Source organism: Drosophila sulfurigaster, unplaced genomic scaffold (assembly GCF_023558435.1).
Source record: "Drosophila sulfurigaster albostrigata strain 15112-1811.04 unplaced genomic scaffold, ASM2355843v2 ctg21_pilon, whole genome shotgun sequence".
In the NCBI taxonomy this organism is placed as follows: domain Eukaryota; kingdom Metazoa; phylum Arthropoda; class Insecta; order Diptera; family Drosophilidae; genus Drosophila; species Drosophila sulfurigaster.
In genome coordinates, this window is record NW_026909710.1 from 79,554 (window position 1) to 106,425 (window position 26,872).

Below are 26,872 nucleotides of genomic sequence, written 5' to 3' on the forward strand. Positions count from 1 at the left end.
CAGGTATGCATCGAGACGTCAAAAAGCACGTCCGACAATGCCTGAGTTGCCAAAAATTCAAGGCATCACAGCAGAAGCCTGCCGGACCCATGCATACCCGGCCCGCAGAAGAACCCTTCGCCGTCATTGGAGCCGATTTCGTCGGGCCACTTCCTCGTTCCAAGCAAGGTAACACTATGCTCTTCGTTTTCTTTGACTTGTTTTCCAAATGGGTAGAACTAGTGCCACTACGACGTGCCACTACTGCGAGCCTTCAGCGGGCGTTCCGAGAGCGAATCCTCGCTCATTTCGGGGTTCCGCGACGTTTCGTGTGCGACAATGGGGCGCAATTCACAAGCCGGTCCTTCAAGGCATTCCTAAAAACCGCCGGGGTCGACCTACAACACACTGCTCCCTATTCGCCACATGAAAACCCAACGGAACGAGCCAACCGGACAATTAAGACCATGATCTCGCAACTAATCGACGGACAGCAGAACCAATGGGAAGAGTTACTTCCAGAGATCACATTAGCTATCAATTCCAACGTCTCCGAGTCCACCGGCTACAGTCCAGCTTACTTAGTACAGGGTAGGGAGCCACGACTTCCCGGAGGATTATATGACGAAGTGACACCAGAAGCCCCCGACAATAAGGCAAAAAGACTGCAGGAGATCTTTACAATCGTACGCGGAAACCTGAACGAAGCGAGCCATGATCAGAGTCGGCATTACAATCTACGCCGGAGGCAATGGCGACCTACTTTGGGCGGAAAGGTGCTTTTGCGGCAACACCATCTCTCCAACGCTGCCGACGGTTTCGCAGCAAAACTAGCTCCGAAATTCGATGGCCCGTACGTGGTAAAGAAGTTCATTGCAGCAAACATCGTCCGCTTACAACACACAACGACCAACCAAAGAAGAGTAGCTAACATTGAAGATCTCCGGAATTTCCAGGGGCAAAAACCCGAGTCCGAGGCCGAAGATTACGAGAGCGACACGTCGGGAGCCGCGATCAAACCCTGATCCCATCCCTCCGACCACAACTTCCTCAGTCGCCCTACCAATAATCCCACTATTTTTCTTAATCATTACAGAACATGGAACCGATCGATCTTACGAGACGGAGGCGCAACGCTACCAGCCTCCCCCCACTGAGGATAGTGACGCGGACGAGCCATTCTTCATCCAGGAAGTAGACCGTACGGTAACATACGAGCCGGCCATCCGCCCATGGGGAATGCGAGTAACCCGCATTGACCGGGCGGTGGTAGATGTTATCCTCCCTCCAGGGGAAACCCCCACCTCATATTTCGAGCTGCCGGAGCGCTGGAACTATCGGGGGCCAGCGATCGCTGACCGCCCAGTTCCGCCAGCTTTTCGACGCCCTAGGACACCCATCCTACGCCTACTCGAGGAAATGGACATATCCGACCCCGACGGGTTTCCCTTCCCATGTCTTCCTACGACCCACCGCAAGAAGGTCCACGCTGGGAGTCCGCGTCGTCGGACGACGAGCCGGACGGGCCTCGGTTCCGCCGGCAATACCCGAGGACATCCCCAGCCAACGAGGAGTCCGACCCTCTCGCCGACCTATTGGAGGTCTTGGGGCTAGTTACCTCGGCGTTGTGACGGTTCGTTACAATCTTCAGATAATTTTTGCATTTCTATGCTCGCAAATTTTCAACAATTTATTTATAATTACAAGCTAATTCAATAACACTTTGAAGCACGTTTTAATCTGTGCTACGAACATCAAGAATAATAGAAAATCAAAAATAACTGTGAAGCTTACCGATTTCTGCTAATAAGAGAAGTAAGAAAGCGAAAATGGGTGAAAAAGTGCCTACATGCAAAATTGAGTTTATCCGGTTTTTTTTTTGTTTTTACTGTAATTCTCCTGGAATTAATTTGTATCATGATTGTTTTTGCTTGGAATTAAATAATAATTTTAGTCGTGAACATGGACTCTATTTTGCTCGCCACTGTACAACGAAGAAGCACATGTTAGCAATAGGCAGTAAAAACACATTTAATAAGATTTTTGTTCACACATACAAAAAACTATTATAAATTCATAACATTTGAATTCGTGTTTTTATACCCGCTACCCATCGTATAATACGATCTCTCAGATAGAACCAACTGTGCCGAGTTAACAGCGCATGAGCAACGTACGTAGAGCTAATCGAGTTAACAGCACATGTGCAACGGTTTCAGAACCAAGCGAGTTAACAGCGCATGTGCAACGTAAGCAGCGCCAAACGAGTTAACAGTGCATGTGCAAATTTAGGAGAAAGGAAAACAAAGCGAGTTAGAAGAGCCAATACCTTGACCTAAATAAAAGCGAGAGTAAGAGGACAAACTCTCTCTCTCTCGTCGTTAGAATCCAGTGGTGCGCAGAACTTTGTTTTTCTTCTACAAGTGCAAATAACGACCACGAGTTTCACCCCGCAGCCAAAGCATACTCTGTCGGTACGTTCAAGCTTGATGGTTGATACTTATTTTATACATTTATTCCTCCCAAATTGTCTAACTCAAAGCAATTGGATGCTGTATTGCGATATCTTGCCTCTGGGTGTTATCAGTTTTCAATCGCTAAGGACCATCACATAAACATAGGATGAAGCACATTTGAAAAAATTCTGCACATAATTATTCCGTTGCTGGACAGGCTTCTATGTCAGGATATAATTTCCCTTCAGATGTCTAGCCAGCAAATACAAAAATCTTGCGAATACTTCATTAGGAAATATCAACTGCCAAGTCGCCTGTGTACAATAATGAAACCTGTAAAAAATGCCTGTTTTTTTATCAGAAAGGGTTATAACAGCATGAACTAGAGGTGCAGAAACATCGATGTTTGCCAATCATCGGAACCATCGATGGTTTGTGGGCCACCATCGATGTTTTTTCACACAACTCTAGACTTAGTGGCAGCAAACAAATAAATTGTGAGTAAAAGAAGTTTTCAATTGTTTTTCTATAATTAACTAAATATTTAATTCAATGTAGGGTTTCTAGTCGTGGTGTTGGTTAATGTGGATGGATGCAGGATGGACAACTACCTGAAAAGTTTTTAATCATTGCAGTCCAAGCTGCAAATTTACTTACACACATACATACATGCATTTTTAAATTTGGCGCAAAATTAAGTCATGTCGCAACCAATTGGCGCCAAGACCTTGTTTTATTATGTTATTGATAAAATATTCAGAATAACATATAATGTACTAACATATTTTATTTATTTATTTGTTTAATAGAGCAGGATCGTCAAATTCTTTAGAGTTGGAGAGAGAAGCAAAACGGAAAAGAGACCGTTCGATTGCTTCGGACCATTTCAAAAAAAGGAAGAAAGTTACAGTCTAGTGTGCTCGACTGTGAGATACCCGCTACCCATTTTAATAAGGGCAAAATATTGCGGTATTATTTTCAAAATATACCGAAAATACTAAAAATATACCAAATTGTATGTTTGGTATATCGATACAGCACACCATTCAAAATATACCATAGACGGCGCAATGTACCAGATTATCAGCCAAAGCAACTCAGTCCTTAGTAAGCAGTGGTGCCAGTTTAGCAATTTAGTTGCTACATCTAGCAACTTTTTAAAATATTTGCAACTTTTTTTTTGAAAATGCTATTAGCTACAAATTTAGCAACTTTTAGTTTTTTTTTTTTTAGCAATTTTAGCTATTTGAGCAATTTTTCATTTATACTTAAAGCCTTTATATTTTGTGTTCCCTTTTTGCCATTCACTGCAAAAATTGCGATTAATAGTTCACAATGATCTTGGAACGGAACTTGTATTGAACTCAATGGTTCGATTATATGAGCTACTTGAGTTCACTGACATCTTGAGTTAACAGAATTTCAAAAGTTCTCGGAAACAAGTGTTTTGTTATTATTATTTTTGAAATCAAAGAAAAATGCCAAAAATATATAAGCAACATTTTCGCGATGCTTGGCTTAAAGACGAGGAGTTCAAGCAGTGAATTAGAAAGGATTGCACGGATTCAAAAACGTTTTGCTCATACTGCAAATGCAAAATAGGCGCAAAACTTTTTGATATTCGCCACCATGCCGCCTCAAAGAAGCAGGTGACTGCGATAGGAGCTAAACATTCGGCGATAGCGACATGTGACCATTTGTCCAACCTACATATGTGTGCAGCAGTTTTCAGCTTGTCAAGGTGCCGCAAACATAAAACTGGGCAGTACCAAGTGCACTTACATAATAAAAAATGTCCTTGCGGTGCATTTCATGGAGGACTTACATAAAGGCATTGGAAACGCTGCATTTAGCCTTTCATTGGATGAGTCCACTGACATTGGTGTAACAATAATTCTTGGTAAGTTTTTGATATTATTTTATGTTGATATTTTCGTTTATGTACCTGTATATGTAAATTTTCTTAAATCTTTACGAGTCGCTATTAGCTATTTTAGCAAATCCAAAGGGGATGTAGTGTCGACATTTTAGGCCTCGAACAAGTTGAGACAGCAGATGCAGTTTCGATAGCAGATACCATAAAGAAGTTGCTGTTAAGCAAAAATTTAAACATTGGCAATATGATTGGTATCAGAGCAGATAACGCTAGTGTTATGACTGGCTCAAAAAGTGTTTACACCGAATTGAGAAAATCTGTACCGTCTCTCAAGCTCATAAAATGCGTATGCCACGCAATTCAACTGGCAGTAACAAAGGCTTGCACGAAGGTATTGCCGGACTGCTTAGAATTTCTTGTGCATGAGACTTACTCATGGTTTTGTAAAAGCTCAAGTCGCCAGTTACAATATAAAAACTGTATCAATGTTTAAATGATGAGCAGGTATATGTACATATGAATTGATGTATTAACAAAATTAATCAGAATTGTGATCGTCTGCTATTAATTTACTAACGATATACGAGATGAAGCTTACTTTTTTGGTGTGTACCAGTTACATGTTATTTGCAAACATTTTCTGTATAAAATTTAGTCAACTGTTTATTTATTATTATTTAGAATCCTTTGAAAATACCAAGAGTGTGCGACACAAGATGGCTGTCCATTGAGAATGCAGTTTCCCGAATCGCGGACCAGTGGACAGAACTAAAACTCCACTTTGAGTTAGCAGCCACTTCTGAGAAGTGTCATAAGGCACATATCCTCAACGGGCTCTATAAAGATGATGTAAATTACCTTTATTTATTATTTTTGAGGCCTATATTAAAGGAGATGCAAGCCCTTAATAAAAACTTTCAGAGTAAATATGGCAATCCAACCCAACTATATTCGGATGTCATAATGGACATCAACTCTTTGAAAGTGAAAATTATACCACCTGATTGCGAAATCAATATTTTAAAGGATGATTCAAGTGACGAGTAGTGCGTACACATTTGTGTTTGTGTCACTGGACTTTGGACTTGTGACAATCAGCAAGTAAACTTTACCATATTTATGCGGTACCAAATGAATATTTTTCGGCTTTTTTAAACGCACTGCTACATCACCGATGGTTATTTGTTCACCATCTAAATCTTTACTATCCCTGGCAATTGTCGCACAGTGTCGTCCCCATACGGTCTTCTGGAGGCTTTGCCGCACTAAATATCCTCCGCGACATTGTAGATGATATATCATAGCAGTTATCGTCGATCGATCAAGACTTTAAAACAAACAACAAACAAGAGGATTCGCTACTGATGTCTACTATGCTAATGTCGGTTTAAGGAACAGGTAGTTAAATAATAACAAAATGATAAACGTGTTGTGAAGCATATGTTCAATTCAGAATAAGTTCTCTTGAACGGTTCCAAAATGATTGAATGAACCAGATGGAAATCATATGGTCGTTCATTTGAGTTCCATTATATCCGTTCACACTGCGGTCATCTCTTGAATATAAAATTACGTATTTGCATTTAGTAAAATTTAATCTGGATTTCTTTCAATTATTTTCCTAGCTATTTATCAAATTTTGTATGTTGAGCTACGTTGATAATGCATATAAAAAATTGAAATAAAAAAATAAGAAATAAGTGAGACCGGAATTGTAAAAAGATTTTGATTCACGCTGATTATTAGCTGATTAGCAGCTAAAATAGATATGGAGCTATATGAAAATATATGATCGCTTTGGTAGAATTGTATTTGGAATTTCTTGTTAAATGGTGTATTTCTGAAAAATTGAGTCGAAGGGTTTTGAGCTCGATGGTATATTTTAACGGTTAAGCCACGGCCACACTGCTTGAATTAATATGTTTCTGAAATCACCAAAGTTTTAATGTTTTTGTTTGTTCATAATTAAAAATATATCAGGCATTGGAAAGACACTCAACGAAAAAGAGTTTACTTTAATTTGAAAAAGCTTTTGTATGAAGTAAAAATATATGTACATATCTTAACAAGCTAATGCTGGTCATATGTTGATGTGATCTTTGTTTTTTAAAATGGTAAACAATTGCTGTAATTGTATTTTATTAAATTACATGTGTATCTTTCCCCTGTAATAGACAAATATTGTTGTAATACTGAGCTTTATTTGCTACATCGCCTCGATCTCGAGCAGCGCACAGCATTTAGCATCCCCACCGAACATCATTCTAATTCTGAACGATGGTCAGGATATCGACTTGCACGGCATGCATCCGCTTCAACAGACAATGCAACTGTTTAAGATGTTTGGTAGTCAGTTGACACATGCATTTCCCACCTCTCCCATTTGTTGTCCGTCGAGAGCAAGCCTCTTATCGGGTCAATATGCCCACAACCACAAGACGTTCAACAATTCATTGAATGGTGGTTGCAATGGTCAGCATTGGCGTTAAAAATCGAGCCTCGAGCATTGCCTGTACTATTGCAACAGCACAACTATCAAACGTTCTATGCTGGCAAATATTTAAATCAGTACAAGGGCGCTGAAGTTCCGCCTGGTTGGCAAGAATTTCATGGACTTCATGGCAACTCACGGTACTACAACTATACACTGCGAGAAAATGCACAAAACGTCAGCTACACGGACACATACTTAACCGATCTTCTAACAGAGCGCGCAACTAATTTTATTCGAAATACGATTCGAAAAAAACCGGTACAACAACATTTTTTGCAATGATTGCTCCACCAGCTGCACATGAACCTTTTACACCAGCTCCACGTCATGCCGGTTCCTTTGCCGATGTTTATGCTCTGCGTACTCCCAGCTTTAATGTTCCACATTAAGGTAAGTCAGTTGATTTATACTTAAATTTATTATTTCACCAGCTGTCTATAAAATTCTAAGTATCTTCAATTAGCTAACGTTATTCATATGTCTCAGTGCACATCAATGCATTAACACATAAAAAATGTAAACAAAAATTGTTTACAAGAAATTATATACAATTTTTCAAATATATACGTTTTTCGCAGTTTTTTTTTATTATTTTACATTGCAAAATTATTGTTAAAATAAATTAATACAGGTGGTTTGTTATTTAACAGGACACCCCATTGTAGGAATTTTTCAAAAAGTGTACCAACGAACAAAACTCTTGCTCGTTGCTCTTAATATTTTTTGGGTTGCTATCTATTAAAAAAAGGTTCCATTTTTAAAAAGTGAATGTACGAAGAAATCAGTCATGGTACAAAAGTATTAAATATATGAGGAAGTTGTAAGATTATAGACCCAAAGAATACGCTAAAATTTAAATTTCTTACTAAATTTTAGGCATACACAAATAGTGATTTATGCTAATTTTATATAATTTAGATAAACACTGGCTCGTTGGGTCATCCAAACATCTGTCAAATGCTGCAGTCTCCACTATAGATAAATATTTTCAAAAGCTATGGGAGACACTTCTTTCAGTGGATGAGATGATGACGACTTTGGTGGCTGTGCTGAACGAAACGCAGAGCCTTGCAAATACCTATATAGTATATACGTCGGATAATGGATATGGACAGCCTTACGAGACTGACATCAAGGTGCCTATGCACATAATGGGACCAGATGTGCCCAAAGACCAATTAATACACATTCCGGTCAGCTTATGGGATCTTGCGCCTACTAGGCAATGACGAAACATTTAATCCTTTGAGCCCATGGCAACGACAAGACCATTTATCCCAATGTTCTCCAGTCGCTGAATGTCATTGTCAAGATGCTTGGAATAATACATACGCTTGTGTTCGTGATTTCCGGTACAATCTCGATCGTATCTATTGCGAGTTTCAGGACACCGAGGTAAACCCATATGTAAATTTCTAAAAATAGAATGGCGTCTTAATGGAATAACTTCTTTTAACAACTAGCATTTTGTGGAGGTTTATGATTTATCAGAGGATCCTTATCAACTGACAAATATTGTGAATGATATACTCCCAATTGAACAAGCCACATACAGTATACTGCTCGATAAACTTAGGAAATGTGCTGGTAAAAAATGCAGTGAGTAAATTTCAGATCAGGGTTGCAAGCCCCGATGATTGTGGATTGAGTTTATTCGGCTTTTTGACCTCTGTTGCGAATCAACAGCTATGGATGGGTTCATGTAACAGTTTCAGAGCAAACTCTTTTTTATAAAAATATTTTCTATAAATCTTTATATAAATCTCATCAAAAAAATTAGAGACTCTTATATCGTTATCATACTTAAAATGTTGGTAAGAGGATTGATGGAAAATGCCGCAGCAGTGAAGTCTACAACGATGGTAAAAGTATAGAAAGATAAAGATGTATATTTTGTCAGGTTTATTGCCTGGCTTATAAGAATTGCTGTGATGACGAAGAGTGCTATTTAAAGATGGTTGCAATATTAAATTGGAAACAAGTTGCCATAAATAATGGATTAAAGATAACGAATCATCTATATCATAATATATTCTATAGTTATTCAATTCATATATGTATACTTTCTACTACGAGAGTTCACAATTTATTCAATTGAATAAAGTTTAATATTTATATATGTATGTATATGTACACCATAACGTGAATAAATGTATTAAATTCTGTACATCGCTGTGGCTTACTGTTTTTTTAAATATGTTAAATAATAAAAATAAAAATTCGATCGTAACCAAATTTTACAAATTTAGTTTTTAATATTATCTAGCTGCATTTTTCAATGCAGTGGTCAAAATAGGCGTGGCTAGCTAAATATGCCGTACAGTTGGAGACTAAACTATGGCGGCAGAAAATTTTTGTTTTATACCAGAATACATGCTTAATGCTGGACGGGAGTTATTCCCACCAATGATCGTGCTCAACAAAGAACTAAAGGATATTTACATACCTGACTTACGAATATAATGTCCATGCCTTCTGGTTGTTTATCTGGAAGGATTCCAGCAAAATCTGCTTTAAGTCGTTCGCATATTTATACCCGCTACCCATAGGGTAGAAGGGTATTATAACTTTGTGCCGGCAGGAAATGTATGTAACAGGTAGAAGGAGGCATCTCCGACCCTATAAAGTATATATATTCTTGATCAGCGTCAACAGCCGAGACGATATAGCCATGTCCGTCTGTCCGTCTGTGTGTCTGTGTGTCCGTCCGACTGTCCGTATGAACACCTAGATCTCAGAGACTACGAGAGATAGAGCTATAATTTTTTCGACAGCATTTGTTATGTTTGCACGCAGATCAAGTTTGTTTCAAATTTTGCCACGCCCACTTCCGCCCCGCAAATCAAAAAATCGAATAACAAGCGTAATTTTAAAGCTAGAGTTGCGAATTTTGGTATATATAATAATAACTATAGTAGTTATGATTCCTGAAAATTTGGATTTCAGATAAAAATTGTGGAAGTTATAAAAGAAATACTTTTGTATGGGCAAAAACGCCTACTTATAAGGGTCTTAGTTACTTTGGCTGACAATCTGGTATATTGAGCCGTCTATGGTATATTTTGAATGTGGTACTTTATTGATATACCAAACATACCATTTGGTATATTTTAGTATTTTTAAGTATTTTCGGTATATTTTCAAAATGATACCGCAATATTTTTGCCTTTATTAAAATGGGTGGCGGGTATCTCACAGTCGAGCACACTCGACTGTAACTTTCTTACTTGTTTTATTTTGCAAATGTCTCGCATTTTGTACAGAAATAAATTATTCCAGCCTTATTGTAACGGTAACGGAGTATTGCTGGCGTCATAATGATTGCACAGTCTCGAGACCAAATGAGAGAGCGGCGAAGTGATCATTGATTTATTTATTTTAATAAGTCGCAAATATCTTAGCACGCAACAGTATCACTTGATAATTATTTTTGAGTAACAATTTACCGGTAAGGATCTTGACATAACAAATCAAACGCACATCACAGAGTTTGTAATGGTCGCAAATAAAAATTGGGCGTAAAATCTCTTTCTTCTTGAGATTTTAAATTTGCCGCGCAAAGTTAGCGAAGACACAAACCATGGCACGATAAAGGGACAATACACCTCTGCAAATTAAATTTCCCTCCGTGGTGAATTGTCTAGCGAAAGATCGTAGGAGAAGGAGACGAGCTTTGTCACTTTGGCAACGACAGCTCTCTTTTTTCTTATTGGACTACGATCAGAGACGGATGCATTCTGGGTTGATGCTGTTTAAAAAAAATTTTAAACACATGCATCACCAGAAAAGAAGAAATACATAATCTGTTATTATCATCAGCATCCATCGATGCTTTTTGCCTTGAGCAAAATAAATACACCAGCTCGTTACGCTTGCAACGCAAAGATTGTGAAAATTCGTCTAAGCCGTCATTATTTTCTATTAAATAATACGGATAGACAAAATTCTACACCTATAGTGGATTTGAATTCCACAATTCCGGCGCATGTTAGTCAGCGGAGGCCGACTATTTCGTGCCGGAAGCCTTTTTATATTTCTGGTCTGCCGCCTGCAGAACCAAAAACAACAACAGTGAAGTGCAGTGCATCTCTGGGCAGATCACTCTTGCACCACTGTGCCGAGCCGCGCAAGGCTCTTGTACCAGAATCGTCACTTCTCTCGTTTGCCGCTTCTATCGTTCGCCGTCTCCACTCAGCAGCAGCAGCAGTGCAGTGCCAGTGCCAGTGCTAGTGAAGATGTGTAGTGCAAGTTTGTGAATAATAGTATGACAAAAATAAGTTTGTTAAAATTAAAAGGTCATACAATAGTTGTACACAGAGGCAATAGTAAAAGGGGTAAAAGCCCAAATAAAAAGCAAAAAGATTTGCATTTGCCGTCAATATATTAAAACAATTTAGTTGCCATACATATAAAATAATAAGTAACGAAAAAGATAACGAAAAGTAAAGAGAAATATCAATTGTAATTTGGCACTTATTTTTTTGCGCTATTTTTTGGTTTGCTTTGCTTTGTTGGCCATTATTGCCCTAGGCCTTAAAGGGTATAGCCAACGTGAAACACAATAATTAAAAAAAAAATATATATAAATAAATAAATAATGCAAATATAATCTCATACATAATAACCAGCCACCATAAAACCCTGTGCAAAACAATAATAATTATGACAATGTGTGTGGATGTGAACAACCAAACAAAAGAATATACCCTATAAGGTATATAAACAATCATTTTTATCATCATCATTAAAATCATCATCATCATCAACATCATCATCACCAACAGCAACAACATCATGAAGGCCTTCGTCGTGGAGTTCTGTCGGGTAAGTTTTAAGTCCGAGTGTCCGAAATAAAAATACATAAAAGAAGTTTTATAACATAAATGTTCGTACATATGTAATTACATACATACATACATACATATGTTGGTGCCTGTTCGGCCACGCAGCAGCTGCCCACAGTTTTGCTTGCATTGTATTTTTCATACTTCTTCGCAGTTGCGAAAGCTCCCAAACAGCATATGAGCTGTCGGCTGATACCCTAACTTTTGGGTCAGGCCTATACCTTTTAGTACTGTTTTGCTTCCGCCTATATTGTTACTATTATTATTGTTTGTTGGTACAGCACAGTGGTTTAAACATGATTTACAAGTAAATAAATGAACATCAAAATTAAATATGATAAATTAAATAGAGAAAAATAAATAAATAAAAATAAATATTAAATATGAATTAAAATTAAATAAATAAAAAGTCAATATTAAATTTGGATAACTAAAATATAAAAAGTAAAAATAAAATGAAATAATAAACATTAAAAAATAAAATAATAAAAATTAAAAATAAAATAATAAAAATTATAAATAAAATAAATAAAAATTAAATAATAAATAGGATTTAAAATAAATAAAAATTAAAGATAAATAAATATTTAAAAATAAATAAATAAAAATTCAAAAATGATTTCATAATAAATACAGCATAAATAAAAAGTGGTTGAAATAAAAATCAATAGATAAAAAAAAAAAAATGAATATTAAAAATAATTAAATAAAAATGTTTCACAAAAAATTAAAATAAAATAAATATTAAAAAATAAAAAAAAACGATTTGAGAAGAAAATAAAAACTTTAAAGTAAAAATAGTAAATTCAATAGAAAAATCTCATGAATCTGTTTGCTAAAGCGCGCATCCAAAAATAGTTGCCAAAATTTGTTTGCTTATGAATTATTGATTGTTTATTAAATATTATTAGTTTTTACATCTTCTTCTTTCTTAGTTATTATTGTAAATGGGTAGTCGCCGTTGCTAATAAAAAAGAATATTGTATTGGATTGAAATAACTGCCCTATAAAAAAATTATGGAAATACTTATACCGTCATAATTATAATTCATTTGAACCAATGGTTTTGTTTTTGTTATAAATAAATACTGATGTTAACTTTGAGTCATTGGACTTTAATAATGAAATTCTAGATTTTGTTCTGATTTCCGGAGACATGGGAGCATAAAATAAAGGGGGAGTTGTAATAGTTTTGGGGTCATAAAAACGTTTCATCTTATGACCATGGTTGGGTGGGTATAGACCAGGGTGTGGCAGTTAACATCTTATAAGACCACCCCTGCTTTTCTTAAATTTTGTCCGAATTTCAAAAGTGTGCCTGCATTTGTTTTGTTTATTAGGTATTGGTAGTACTCCGATCGAGTTGTATTGTAGCTTCGAATCGGATTAGATTATTGACGAGAGGATCGACTCATGTGTTTGTTTTTTTAGAATCAGGAGGGACTCTATAATAATAAAGTTTTCGTGGCTTTGTGTAAAGCATAGCAAAACCCACCCCACAATCCCGAAAGAGCTAAGGGTTCAATGGGTCCCGCTCCGCTATATGCTTGCACGCGAGATGGTTGTGAATGATATTTGCAACCGTCTTCTCACATCCGGGGCTGACTATTCTTAGGAATTTTTGGCGCCCAATCGTGGGTCTGGCAACGCCATCATAAATGGTTGGCTAGCCCAACGTGAGACTGGCAACGTCACATAAATTTTGGCGCCCAACGTGGGCAGCAACAACTTTAGCATCGTGAAACAGCATCGGAACATCCGATACAGGTTGTTTTTGGCCTACTTTGATGGAAGTAGGGCAGAAGTAAAAGTGTCTTCGATTCTGGACTTTGACTAATCTTACGTATGTGAAATTACTCGACCGAATCGCACTTTGCATCTTTTAAGGATTATCTTGTATAATTCTGTTATCGATTATCGAGAGCCTTACATCCTTCAATACCAAGCTCGTTTGTTTTCGCTAGGTCTTATAAATTGATGGAGCAATTTAAGTAATACCTCTTTATACATTTTCGGAATTCGAATATTTGAATCTTTGAATATTATCGACCAAAATTATCGGTATTGAGATTGCTTAATAGTTCAAATAATTTATTAGTTTCTAGTAACTTTTGCTCTTTTTTGGTATCGCATTGATGAAGATCGATTGTAACTCCGCTTTCTTCTGGAATACAATAGTATATGCATAGGCGTATCGTTGTCCGAAGAATACGAAGAAGCCTTCGATGTAATCAGGTATCAAAAATGACAAAGTTTAGTTTCAATAGCCCATATTAATAATCCTCCACTGTTGAGTCGGAACAAAGTTTAAATTCCTTTTTATTTATGTCTCCCAAAAATGTCGATGGAAATCTAAATTTGAAATATGCCCGTTACACGTAGTTTTGAAGAACCTCAGCCACTGCCACCAGCAGAAGCGGCTGAAAATATTTGTCTAATTTGCAGTGAACACATGTCGGATACGCAACCTTGTGCGATAACTAATTGTGGTCATGTGTTTCACAAAAATTGTCTAGAAAATCGAATCAAAAGTATTAAAGAGTGTCCAAGTTGTTTGAAAAAGGTTAGTCATAACGAATGGAAAGTGGTTGTAGGAAATCATTCGCCTAATGCCAAACAGCAATCGCAATTGTCTACGCAACCAAATCCACCCGTAGTCTCGCAAATCGTTACACGTTCATTGCAACGTCAATTTGACGCCGCGCAAGCGTTGTCAGCTGCCGATGAAGAAGCGAGAAGTAATATCGATCAATCACACAATACAAGTACTGAGAGAAATCCTCCACTTCGTAGTACGCCCAACAATCAGGGGGCCAGACCAAAAGTGCCTGCTTATGAAAGGAAATGCACCTCGAAGAAGAGGAAGACCATTTAGACCAGTACAGCCTTCGAGGCCAAATAATGGTCGTCGTAATATACAAACTCCAGAACCAGATATAGAATCAATCGTAAGAGAAACGGTGAGTCGAGTAATCGCTTCTATGAATAGTTCAGGTTTGATAGTAGCAACTGCAGCAGCAGCAGATCAAACCGTGGAAGGGTTATCGTCCAGCCAGAGAAGCTCACGTAACACCAATTTGGGTCCACTATTGACTACACATAAAATTGCTGATATGTTACAAAAGTGGGGTGTTCGTTTTGATGGTTCGTCGGAAGGTTTATCGGTTGAAGGATTTTTGTATAGAGTGAACATTCTCACTCGAGAAAACTTAAACAATGATTTTCAATTATTGAACAAACATATTCACTTATTACTGAATGGAAAAGCCAGTAGTTGGTTTTGGCGTTTCCATAGAAGAGTTCAAACCATCACTTGGGAAGAGTTGTGTGAAGAGTTAAGAGAGCAATATCGCGAGAGCCGTTCTGTCACTGAACTTCGAGAACAGATAAGAGCTCGTAAACAAAAAGTTGGCGAATCTTTTGATTCGTTTTATGAAAATATATGTAAGCTTATGGATAAGTTGTCGGTCAGTTTTCCAGAAGACGAATTCGTGGAAATAATTCAAGGTAATCTGCTAACAGATATGAAAGACAGGTTATTGTTTGAGAAAGTCTCTTCTATATCCGCTTTACGTCGTCTGGTACAAAAACGCGAAAATAAACAGGAAGTTGGAAAAAATCGGTCAGTATCTTTTAAGGCCAAAGAAACTTCTCGAGTTTATGCTGTTGAAGAAACTGCTCCCGAGGAAGAATCTAGTTCTGAGGTCGAGGCAGAGATAGCAGAAGTAAAGCGAGGAACTGCTTCTAAATTAGTTTGTTGGAACTGTGAAATCCCCGGACACATCTGGGAGAATTGCTTAAATGAGCGTAGAGTTTTTTGTTACGGATGCGGTACTCCTCAGGTATACAAGCCGAATTGTCAAACCTGTAAACAGAGGTCGGAAAACCGTCACTCCGGGGCATTCAATGCAGGAAGGATGTCCCGACAGTAGAGATAGATAATAAAATTGAACCTAAGATTAGAGAAAATGAAGGATACATCGGTGATGAACGCACGATGTTAAGATTTTTACCTTACCATGAAAGATTAAGGAATTATAATTTAGTAAGAGATAGAATTTTTAGAACACATTTAGTTAAGAGCCGTCGTAATACCTTACGTATGCGAAAATATTATAGAAAAATAAAGAAACAAAAGAAACTGGTTATCTCAACAGTTTTCAAAATGAGTCGGATCGACGTAGTTACGCGAAAGTCGCGTTCCTAACTTTTAGCGAATTTGGTTTGCTCGACACCGGAGCCAACATTAGTTGCATTGGATCGTCGCTAGCATTAGAAAATTTTTCTGATTTACCAAATTTTAAACCCATTAAATCGCAAGTGCGTACCGCAGATGCCAAACCACATCAGGTACTCGGAATTCTGAGAGTGAGCATGCAATATAAGAAGCAGCAAGAAGATATTGACTTGTATGTCATACCTTCTATAGCTCAGCGATTAATTCTTGGCATAGATTTTGGCGTATTTTTGCATTAGCACCTGGAATTATTAGCTCTATTTCTGAAGAAGAAACTGAAAATATCGAATTTGAAGATCACTATCCATTGTCCGAATTACAATCTCGTCAACTGGAAGCGGTCAAAGCATTATTTCCGAATTTCGAAAAGCAAGGTCTCGGACGAACTGCGATAATTAAACATCATATAGATATTTCTGATGCTAAAGCGGTGAAGCAACGAAACTATCCAATTAGTCCAGCTGTAGAGAAGTTGATGTACAAAGAGATTGATCGTATGTTAGAGCTAGGAGTCATTGAACCGTCACAGTCAGCATGGAGCTCACCTATTCGTCTTGTGGTGAAACCAAATAAGGTCCGATTATGTCTTGATGCGCGAAAACTTAACGAAGTAACGAAAAAGGATGCTTATCCCCTACAGAGCATTGAAGGAATATTTTCTCGTTTACCAAAGGCTAACTTAATTACGAAGTTGGATCTTAAAGACGCTTATTGGCAAATTGAGTTGTCTGATGAAGCCAAACCGTTAACAGCTTTACTGTTCCCGGTCGTTCGCTGTTTCAGTTTACCGTCATGCCTTTTGGGTTATGTAATGCTCCATCCACCATGTGTCGATTGATGGATGACTTAATTCCACCAGACTTACGTTATTGTGTTTTGGTTATCTTGATGACTTATGTATTGTCTCAGGAGATTTTGAGTCACATTTGGCAGTATTAGTGCGTGTTGGCGCATTTGATAGTTATTAGTTAAGAGCATGAAATACCAAATGAAGTTGTTAGAATTAGGGCGAAGCGAGAGCGCAATAAAGCTTTCGTTTGTTGCTCTCTGAGCGAATTCGCCTCGCTTCGCCGCTCTAGTTAAGTTAGGCTTAATGTAACTTAGCATAGATTTATAAAGACAGTTGAAATCGAACACTTATCAGCGCGTCATCATTTACTCCGTTCTCGTTTTCGTCGTTTGTAACAACAACAATTAGGTTCAGTCTTTGTGTTCGCGAATCAAGCGGAATTCTAATTGCAAAAACTCTTGTAATTTTTCATGGCGCCCCCGGGTGGACTCTAATTGTTGTTGAACGCGAGTGCTTGATTTAAAATATAAAACAGAAAACAAACCAAAACAAATTCGCGCCGGTCGTTTTTAAAAATATAAACAAACTATTGACTGTGCCAGTGCTGTGATTTCTCTTGTGTTTGTGTCATCGCTGGATTCTTTGCATCATCGCTGGAGGATACCCTGCACCTGCAGAAAACACACAGAGGAAAGTGGCTGGGATCATTAAAGATCGCCAATTCCAGGTACTGTGCGAAAATTGGAAGCGAAAAACTGAATTGGTTGCCAAGTTGCAAAATTCTAGTGACGCTTTCAATTCTTGGCACATACGTAATAGTAGAGCATTTGTTTTTAAATTTATATTTTAATTTAAAAGTGAACCGCTTAGGCAGAATATTGTTTTTGTTTTCTAAGTGAAAGTGACTAGGAAAAAATTTTATTTCCATTGCATCGAACTTCTTCTCTTAGTTCGTTGCAATTTTCGCTTTCGTCGCCCCCTTTGTCACCAGATTCGTAGCCGCTGTAAGTTGTGTGCTGTTGCTAAGCGCACATACGTATATACATACATATGTATATACCCGCAAGCCAACACTGCACCGGTGCATTTCGGCTCCGTGTTGTTGTTGCTTGCATTTTCGTTTTCGCTTCGCGCGCTTAGAAACAGCGCACATACACACATACATACGTTAGCAAGCCAGCATCTGCACAGTGCATTGCGCTCTGTAGTCTGTGTTGTTGCTTGCACTTTTCGTTGTCGCGCGCTTTGCAGCGCTCAGAACTCGCTCCCTACATTCGTTGGTTGAGCATATCTGTGCGATATCTCGTTTGCTCCCTCGAATTGTGTACTCCCTATTATTGTCCGAGATAGCTTAGTGGTTGCTAGGACAATTCAAAAATAATAATATATATAAAAAAAAATAATTCAAAATAATAATTAGAAAAAATAATAATAAATTTTTTTAATTTTCGTTTTCGTTGTTGTTGTTGGAAGCAACAAGATTTATTTTGTATTTTATTTTTATATTTTTTTGTCGTCTCCTCTAATAACATAAAAAAAAATGAATTCGAAAGAAACTCTTGAAGGCTCTAAAAGAAACTTGCTATTTGCGCGAAGAGCATTTGCAGAGTTAATAATCAAATTCTCGATGACACGATCGGTCGAGATTTGACAGAGCTAGAGTGCAGGCTTGAGATGTTGTCGTCGCATATTGAAAATGCTCTCAAATATCAAAGCAGAATTGAGACATTTGACGAATATGACGATTACCGGTGCGAGTTAGAAGAGATTTGCATTACTGCAAAGGCAAGGCTGAAGGCGATGGTGAAATCGTTGACCGATACTTCATCCGCCAATATATCGATTCAGCCGATTGCCGCTCCTCGTACCCGTCTACCTAAACTCTCATTGCCAAAGTTCAGCGGAAAGTATTCCGAATTTAAAAATTTCATAAGCTTGTTTGAGACTTTTGTTGACAATGACCATTCAATTCTGCGCATTGAGAAATTCAATCATCTCATTTCTTGTCTCTCTGGTGAAGCTCTTGGAACGGTGAGAGCGTTTCAAGTCACCGAGGACAACTATGAGAAAGCAATGGCGAGTTTGAAAAGAGTATATGACAATGATTGTCTGATATTTAATGAAAATATCACTGCTCTTTTCAATTTGCCAAAGATTTCGCAGCCCTCCGCTTCAGCGTTGCGAAACTTGATTGACACTGTCTCTGCGATATACGGATCTTTGTTGTCGATAGGTGATGATAAGAAGATTGCAAATGCAATCCTTATTCACCTGGTCATGCACAAAGTTGATGCAATGACAAAGAAGAAGTGGGATGAGCAGCTAGATTACACGAAAATTCCATTATGGAGTGAGTGTGAAACTGTGCTTAATCGTCGATATCAGCACTTGTCAGCTGAGAATTCGACAAAGTCCAATAGTCAAGCCGTTTCCACTAAACAGCTTAATAAAAGCTCGTTTTCGTGTACGACGCTCAAAGATAAGATTGATCAAAAGACCCAAATATGCGAATATTGCAATTCCGAAGATCATTCCATCGTGAGTTGCTCGATGTTTGCTGCCTTGGCAGTTAAACAGAGATTCGACTACGCGAAAACAACTGCATTATGCATAAATTGTCTTCGGAAGGGTCACACTGTCGCCAAATGTAAGGCGAAAAAGTGTCGTGTTTGCAGCCGTTCACATCATACGTTGCTGCACATATATTCTGCGACTACAAATAGTAGAGCGTTACCACCCCGAGTCTCTCCGCTGTTGAGCCTGATCGTCCATCCACTTCACATGCGATGCATGCGACCGTGTCGGATAAAGTGATCCCGGCCACAGCAGTCATCAAAATAAAGACGAATTCAGGCGATTTCGTCTTAGCCCGAGCTTTGCTGGATTCTGGGTCACAAATTAATTTTGTGACTGAGGAACTAGCTCAGCGGCTGCATTTGCGTAGAGAAGACTCGTGCATCAGCTTGCTTGGCATTGGTGAATCCAATTCTCAAGTTAAGAAAAAGATACACACTGTGGTGAAGTCGCGAGTTGGCTGCAATGAATACGCGATCGATTTATGGATCCTCAAATCGATCTCAGGTTATCAGCCAGATCACACTGTAAATGTCAGTGGCTGGAAGATACCTGACAATATTCAGCTAGCGGATCCCTATTTCTTTAAACCGCAGAAAATTGATCTTCTTATCGGCGCTGAAACATTCTTTGATCTATTGTCCGTTGGCCAAATCAAGCAAGGTCCAGAGTGTCCAATCCTCCAAAAGACAAGCCTTGGGTGGATTGTCTCGGGCGGTACACTCCTGGTGAAAAATCTCACCAGAAGATGACTGTCAATCTGAGCTATCAGGAAGAAAGTTTGAGCTCGATTGACAAGACCTTGCTGAAGTTTTGGACTGTCGAAGATGTGCGCTCTCCCTCCAAAGTCCTTTCCGCTGAACAACAAGGTTGTGAAGATCATTTCACAAATAATGTGAAAAGATTGCCGTCTGGTCGTTTCGAAGTAAGACTGCCGTTTAAATCAGATCCGCACCAGCTTGGGTGCTCATTTGAAGTTGCTAAACGGCGGTTTTGTCGCTTGAAAAACGCTTAACTCGAGATCCCGAGTTAAAGCGAATGTACTTGGAATTTATGGAAGAATATGTAGAGATGGGCCACATGTCCGAAGTGAGTTACATCCTTCCAAGTACACCACACTATGTTATTCCGCACCAATGTGTATTACGGCCCCAAAGCACTTCGACAAAGCTGAGGGTCGTATTTGATGCTTCGTGTCGCACTTCGACACATAAGGCGTTGAATGACATTCTTATGGTCGGGCCGACCATTCAAGAAGAGCTGTTTTCGACTCTGCTTCGTTTTCGATTGCATAAATATGCATTAACGGCCGACATCAAAAAGATGTACCGCCAAGTTATGGTGCACGAGGCAGATCGAAACTATCAGCTCATAGTGTGGAGAAAAGATCCATCAGACTCGTTGAGATTATTCAGATTAAATACTGTAACATATGGCACTGCGCCAGCGCCATTCTTGGCCATACGGTGTTTGATCCAGCTGAGCGAGATTGCGAAATCCTCGCACCCCATGGCAGCTGAAGTTATCAGGCAAGACTTCTACGTTGACGATATGTTGACTGGTGCCGCATGCGTCGAAGACCTGAAGACAATTAAGTCTGAAGTGTCGCAGATACTGCTAGGAGCAGGTTTTGAACTTGCGAAGTGGTTCTCGAATGCTCCTGGGTTCTCCGCATCAAACAGTACACCAAAGCCGATAACGATCTCCGAGTCTGACGCAACCAAGACTCTAGGTGTGATTTGGTTGCCAAATGAAGACGTGTTCCAATTCCGGATCGACGATTCATTTATGGGTCTTAAAGCGACAAAACGGAACATTCTCTCGGTGACATCGCGGTTATTCGATCCGCTTGGCCTATTGAGTCCCTTAATTATAAAAGCAAAGATACTGCTTCAAGAGCTCTGGCTTCAAAAGTTGGAGTGGGACGAATCCATACCATTGAGTTTCGATACATCGTGGCAGCAATTGAAGTCAAATTTGACACAATTGCAAAACATAAAAGTGCCACGATATTTGTTCACAGAGCCTACGTCACCGATAGAGATACATGGCTTTGCCGACGCCTCAATAAGAGCGTATGGGGCGTGTATTTACGTTCGTACGCAAACTGCAGAAGGTTTTAAAGTATCATTACTAACCTCAAAATCAAAGTAGCTCCCCTCAAGACTAAGACTCTTCCTAGACTTGAGTTGTGTGCAGCTCACCTTCTTGCAGAACTCTGCCACCGCATCCGAAGGCTGATCCGATCTCCAATTGAACGGACTGTTCTTTGGTCAGATTCGGAAGTCACTCTTCATTGGATCCGGTCACATCCTTCCACTCTCGCGACATTCGTGTCGAATCGAGTGGCCGAGATTCAAGAGTGGTCAGAGAGCGTGGAATGGCGTCATGTTCCAACTAAGCAGAACCCCGCAGACATTGTATCGAGAGGTTGCGATGTGACTGAACTGTGCGCGTCAATGTGGTTTAGTGGTCCGTCATTCTTGATGGAACCACACGACGCATGGCCAGTTAACCACCATTTCGTCTCTGAAGAGACGCGCAATTTGGAAGTGCGCAAAACAGCTGTTGGACTGACAGCTATAGTGGTAAAGTCAGATCTAGTGGACTCGATCGAAAGTTTTTCGTCGCACACAAGTCTGTTGAGAGTGTTCGCTTATGTGTTCCGCTTCATTCGAAGATGTAAAGACAAAACAGTTCAATTTGAACTGGTTCCAACGGCATCAGAACTGAAAGAAGCATTCAGTAAAATAGTAGAAGTAATGCAAGATTTCGAATTCAGAGACGATATAGAAAGGGTTCGTAAGAGTACACGTGTGAGCTCGAGTCTACAACGACTCAATCCTTTCATACATGAGTATGAAGGATCTTGGTGTTCGTTTTCGTTGTTGCGAGTCGGGGGGCGACTGGTAAATGCTCCTATTTCGTATGATGCTAAGTTTCCACTCCTCTTGTCGAAGCGCTCACAATTTGCTCGCAGCTATGTGAGGTACCTTCACTTGACCAACTGTCACGCTGGCCCAAGAGCGCTCGTGAGCATTCTTAGAGAACGACTTTGGTTAGTTAATGCTCAAGAGCTTTGTCGTCTGACAGTACGATCATGCATCCGTTGCTTTAAATGCAAACCTCGGTTGCTTAAGCAAATAATGGGAAATTTGCCTGCTGATCGACTCCGAGCGCTCCGCCCATTTTCAATTTGTGGCGTAGATTTTTGTGGCCCGGTTGAGACAACCTATAGGATTCGCGGAAAGCCGCCGTACAAGTCGTACATAGCTTTGTTCGTCTGTTTTGCGTCAAAAGCGGTTCACTTAGAAATTGTATCCGATCTGTCAACTAATGCATTTCTAATGGCTTTCCAAAGGTTTGTTGGTCGAAGAGGATGTCCGAGCCGAGTCCATTGCGACAACGCGACGAACTTCGTCGGAGCAAGTCGCCATCTGGAGGAGCTAAGGAGGCGAGTCGAGGCCGAGGAGAACGCAGTTCGCGACTTCGCATCAAGAAGCGGATGCGAATTTGCGTTCATACCGCCGAGGGCTCCTCACGTCGGAGGACTATGGGAGGCAGGTGTGAAGTCTGCAAAGCACCTACTCCTACGGACGGTGGGCAACGCCCTGCTCACGCTCGAGGAGCTGCAGACAGTGGTCGTGGCGGTCGAGGCGGTGCTCAACTCCCGCCCGCTAGGAGCCGTAAGCCAAGACCCCAACGACGGCGAGGCGCTAACCCCGGGCATCTACTGGTGGGCGGACCACTGGTGGCACCGGCAGCATCGCGGACCCCGGACCAGGAGGGTCTAAGTTGCTTAAGGCGATGGCGAGCTGTCTCGTCGCTCAAGCGAGCGTTCTGGCAGCGATGGTCCCGGGAGTATGTGCTCGGCCTGCAGGCACGGGCCAAGTGGGACCAGTTGCAGCCGAATCTGCAAGTCGGAGAGCTCGTCGTCGTCGCAGAAGACAACCAGCCGCCGATGCAGTGGATGGTGGGTCGAGTCGTGGCGGTGTATCCAGGAGCGGACGGGGCGGTGCGCGTCGCAGACGTGCGAACCAGCACAGGAGGGCTGTTTAAACGGCCAATACACAAATTGGCGCCTCTGCCAATCGGATGAAGGCACAGCCGTTCATCGGGGCCGGTGTTGGCGCATTTGATAGTTATTAGTTAAGAGCATGAAATACCAAATGAAGTTGTTAGAATTAGGGCGAAGCGAGAGCGCAATAAAGCTTTCGTTTGTTGCTCTCTGAGCGAATTCGCCTCGCTTCGCCGCTCTAGTTAAGTTAGGCTTAATGTAACTTAGCATAGATTTATAAAGACAGTTGAAATCGAACACTTATCAGCGCGTCATAATTTACTCCGTTCTCGTTTTCGTCGTTTGTAACAACAACAATTAGGTTCAGTCTTTGTGTTCGCGAATCAAGCGGAATTCTAATTGCAAAAACTCTTGTAATTTTTCAGTGCGTATAGCTGATCAATTTAAAAGGCTAATCTCACATTAAATATTTCAAAAAGCAAATTTTGTGTTACAACAGTAAACTATTTAGGATACGTTATAGGAAGCGATGGAATTTCTCCAGATCCAGAGAAAATATCCTGTGTCCAAAATTGGCCCACACCCAAAAACTTAAAACAAGTACGAGGTTTCCTTGAGTTTGCGGATGGTACCGGCGCTTCATACAAAATTTTGCGGAAATTACCTTTCCCATCACTGAAGTGTTGTCCACTAAGAAAACTTTTAATTGGACCCCGGCAGCTCAGTCTGCAATGGATACGTTAAAAAATCTTTTAACATCAGCCCCGGTTTTACAAAATGCCGATTTTATTCGGAAATTTTATGTGCATTGCGATGCTAGTGACTATGGAATTGGAGCGGTGCTCATTCAACTGTCAACTTCTGGAGAAGAAAAGCCTATAGCATACATGTCAAAGAAATTATCTAAATCTCAGCGTAACTACAGTGTCACGGAACGAGAATGTTTAGCCGTCATTTTAGCAGTAGAGAAATTCAGATGTTACCTTGAATTACAGCCCTTTGAGATAATCACTGATCATTCTAGCCTCGTCTGGCTTATGAGACAGCAAAATGTATCTGGTCGATTAGCTCGTTGGATTTTTCGATTACAGGCTTTTAAATTCACAATTTCTCATCGGAAAGGAAAAGATCATATTATTCCTGACGCGTTGTCACGGATAGGTGAAGGTGATATAGATAGTTTAGAACTTGTGGGACCGGAAATTGATTTAGAATCGTCAGTGTTTCTCGAACCTGATTATCTAGATCTAAAATTGAAAGTTGAATCTCATGGTGAAAAATTTCCAGATCTTAAAGTTGTAGACAAATTCGTATACATACGAACGGAGCCATCAACAGGAGATAATCTTCAAGATTCTCATTGTTGGAAGCTTTGGGTACCGGAGAGACTGCGAGAAGCTGTGATTTGTCAAGCACATGATAGTCTAAGCTCTGCACATGGTGGAATGCAAAAGACGATCGAAAGAGTGCGTCGTAATTTATTTTGGCCAGGTTTATCAAAAGACATTAGAGACTATATTAGGCAGTGTGATATGTGTAAGCAAACTAAAGCTCCAAATATGACACTACGTCCGCCTATGGGAGAGCAAAGCGTCTCTAGTCGACCATTTCAAAAGCTTTATATAGATATCTTGGGTCCTTATCCACGAAGTCGCAAAGGAAACATTGGTTTACTAATAGTTCTTGACCATTTTAGTCGCTACCATTGGCTATGTCCATTGAAAAAGTTCACTACGTCGTTAATAACTGAGTTTTTGTCACAAAGGATCTTTTGCCGAATTTGGAGTTCCTGAAATTATAGTATCAGATAATGGTTCGCAATTTAAATCAAACGAATTTGAAGCGTTTATGACAAAATTCGGTATTCGTCATGTTTTTACTGCATTATATTCGCCTCAGAGCAATGCAGCGGAGCGAGTGAATCGTTCCTTATTAGCCGCTATTCGTGCTTATCTTAAGTCGGATCAAACTGAATGGGATATGTATTTGCCAAGTATTTCATCTGCCTTACGTTCGTCGCTTCATCAATCCATAGGTTGTTCCCCTTACAAAGCATTATTTGGAGTAAATATGATTAATCACGGAGATGATTACAAGCTCTTAAAAAAATTGTCCTTGCTGGAGGAGTCTCCATATTTAGAAAGAGGTGATCAATTAGCTTTGTTGCGAGAAGACATTAAGAAAAGTAGTAGAGAAGCCTACGAGCGTAACGCCAGACAATACAATATTCGATCCAATCCTGTCATTTATAAAGAAGGCCAAGAAGTATTTAAACGGAATTTCCATCTTAGTGATTTCAGTCAGAATTATAATAAAAAGCTAGGACATCAGTTCTCAAAATGTCGGATAAAGAAGAAAATTGGTAATTCTTTTTATCTACTAGAAAATCTACAAGGTAGAGAATTAGGAGTGTATCATGCGAAAGATATTCGAATCTAATTCCCATCTAATCTGCCTTTGTATGACTCGTAAGATTATCTGGTGGGTGTAATGGTCGCAAATAAAAATTGGGCGTAAAATCTCTTTCTTCTTGAGATTTTAAATTTGCCGCGCAAAGTTAGCGAAGACACAAACCATGGCACGATAAAGGGACAATACACCTCTGCAAATTAAATTTCCCTCCGTGGTGAATTGTCTAGCGAAAGATCGTAGGAGAAGGAGACGAGCTTTGTCACTTTGGCAACGACAGCTCTCTTTTTTCTTATTGGACTACGATCAGAGACGGATGCATTCTGGGTTGATGCTGTTTAAAAAAATTTTAAACACATGCATCACCAGAAAAGAAGAAATACATAATCTGTTATTATCATCAGCATCCATCGATGCTTTTTGCCTTGAGCAAAATAAATACACCAGCTCGTTACGCTTGCAACGCAAAGATTGTGAAAATTCGTCTAAGCCGTCATTATTTTCTATTAAATAATACGGATAGACAAAATTCTACACCTATAGTGGATTTGAATTCCACAATTCCGGCGCATGTTAGTCAGCGGAGGCCGACTATTTCGTGCCGGAAGACTTTTATATTTCTGGTCTGCCGCCTGCAGAACCAAAAACAACAACAGTGAAGTGCAGTGCATCTCTGGGCAGATCACTCTTGCACCACTGTGCCGAGCCGCGCAAGGCTCTTGTACCAGAATCGTCACTTCTCTCGTTTGCCGCTTCTATCGTTCGCCGTCTCCACTCAGCAGCAGCAGCAGTGCAGTGCCAGTGCCAGTGCTAGTGAAGATGTGTAGTGCAAGTTTGTGAATAATAGTATGACAAAAATAAGTTTGTTAAAATTAAAAGGTCATACAATAGTTGTACACAGAGGCAATAGTAAAAGGGGTAAAAGCCCAAATAAAAAGCAAAAAGATTTGCATTTGCCGTCAATATATTAAAACAATTTAGTTGCCATACATATAAAATAATAAGTAACGAAAAAGATAACGAAAAGTAAAGAGAAATATCAATTGTAATTTGGCACTTATTTTTTTGCGCTATTTTTTGGTTTGCTTTGCTTTGTTGGCCATTATTGCCCTAGGCCTTAAAGGGTATATCAACGTGAAACACAATAATTAAAAAAAAATATATATAAATAAATAAATAATGCAAATATAATCTC

At 39.5% G+C, this 26,872-nt stretch overlaps 4 protein-coding genes and 1 long non-coding RNA gene across 5 annotated transcripts; 4 read left to right on the forward strand and 1 right to left on the reverse strand.

Moving 5' to 3' along the window:
* Positions 1-4,791: 4,791 nt before the first annotated feature.
* On the forward strand, positions 4,792-5,358 carry LOC133849882 (uncharacterized). Its single transcript, XM_062285918.1, has 2 exons — positions 4,792-4,916; positions 4,993-5,358. Exons 1-2 carry the CDS (start codon positions 4,899-4,901, stop codon positions 5,356-5,358), a joined length of 384 nt encoding a protein of 127 aa, XP_062141902.1. The 5' UTR covers positions 4,792-4,898.
* Positions 5,359-6,199: 841 nt separating this feature from the next.
* Positions 6,200-8,486, forward strand: LOC133849884 (N-acetylglucosamine-6-sulfatase-like). The gene is given in 7 exon segments (XM_062285919.1): positions 6,200-6,425; positions 6,486-6,795; positions 6,798-7,054; positions 7,057-7,195; positions 7,724-7,975; positions 8,028-8,200; positions 8,269-8,486. Coding segments are annotated over 7 exon segments (1,278 nt in total). The 5' UTR covers positions 6,200-6,422; the 3' UTR covers positions 8,413-8,486.
* Positions 8,487-11,524: 3,038 nt separating this feature from the next.
* Positions 11,525-12,005, reverse strand: LOC133849898 (uncharacterized). The gene is made up of 2 exons (XR_009895500.1): positions 11,723-12,005; positions 11,525-11,622 (listed from the first exon to the last, which is right to left on the reverse strand). It is a non-coding gene; the product is annotated as an uncharacterized LOC133849898 (long non-coding RNA).
* A 5,080-nt stretch (positions 12,006-17,085) lies between these two features.
* LOC133849892 (uncharacterized) lies at positions 17,086-23,545 on the forward strand. The gene is made up of 2 exons (XM_062285927.1): positions 17,086-17,403; positions 22,612-23,545. Exon 2 carries the CDS (start codon positions 22,630-22,632, stop codon positions 23,347-23,349), a length of 720 nt encoding a protein of 239 aa, XP_062141911.1. The 5' UTR covers positions 17,086-17,403; positions 22,612-22,629; the 3' UTR covers positions 23,350-23,545.
* Positions 20,574-21,507, forward strand: LOC133849885 (uncharacterized). The gene is made up of 2 exons (XM_062285920.1): positions 20,574-21,325; positions 21,465-21,507. The coding sequence occupies exons 1-2, from the start codon at positions 20,574-20,576 to the stop codon at positions 21,505-21,507; spliced, it is 795 nt and encodes a 264-aa protein (XP_062141904.1).
* Positions 23,546-26,872: the final 3,327 nt, after the last annotated feature.

Coding starts and splice junctions, on each gene's coding strand:
- LOC133849885 (XM_062285920.1), top strand. CDS start 20,574: ATGTACCGCCAAGTTATGGTGCACGAGGCAGATCGAAACTATCAGCTC. Junction 21,326..21,464: donor GCCGACGCCTCAATAAGAGC/GTATGGGGCGTG, acceptor ACCTTCTTGCAG/AACTCTGCCACCGCATCCGA.
- LOC133849892 (XM_062285927.1), top strand. CDS start 22,630: ATGTCCGAGCCGAGTCCATTGCGACAACGCGACGAACTTCGTCGGAGC.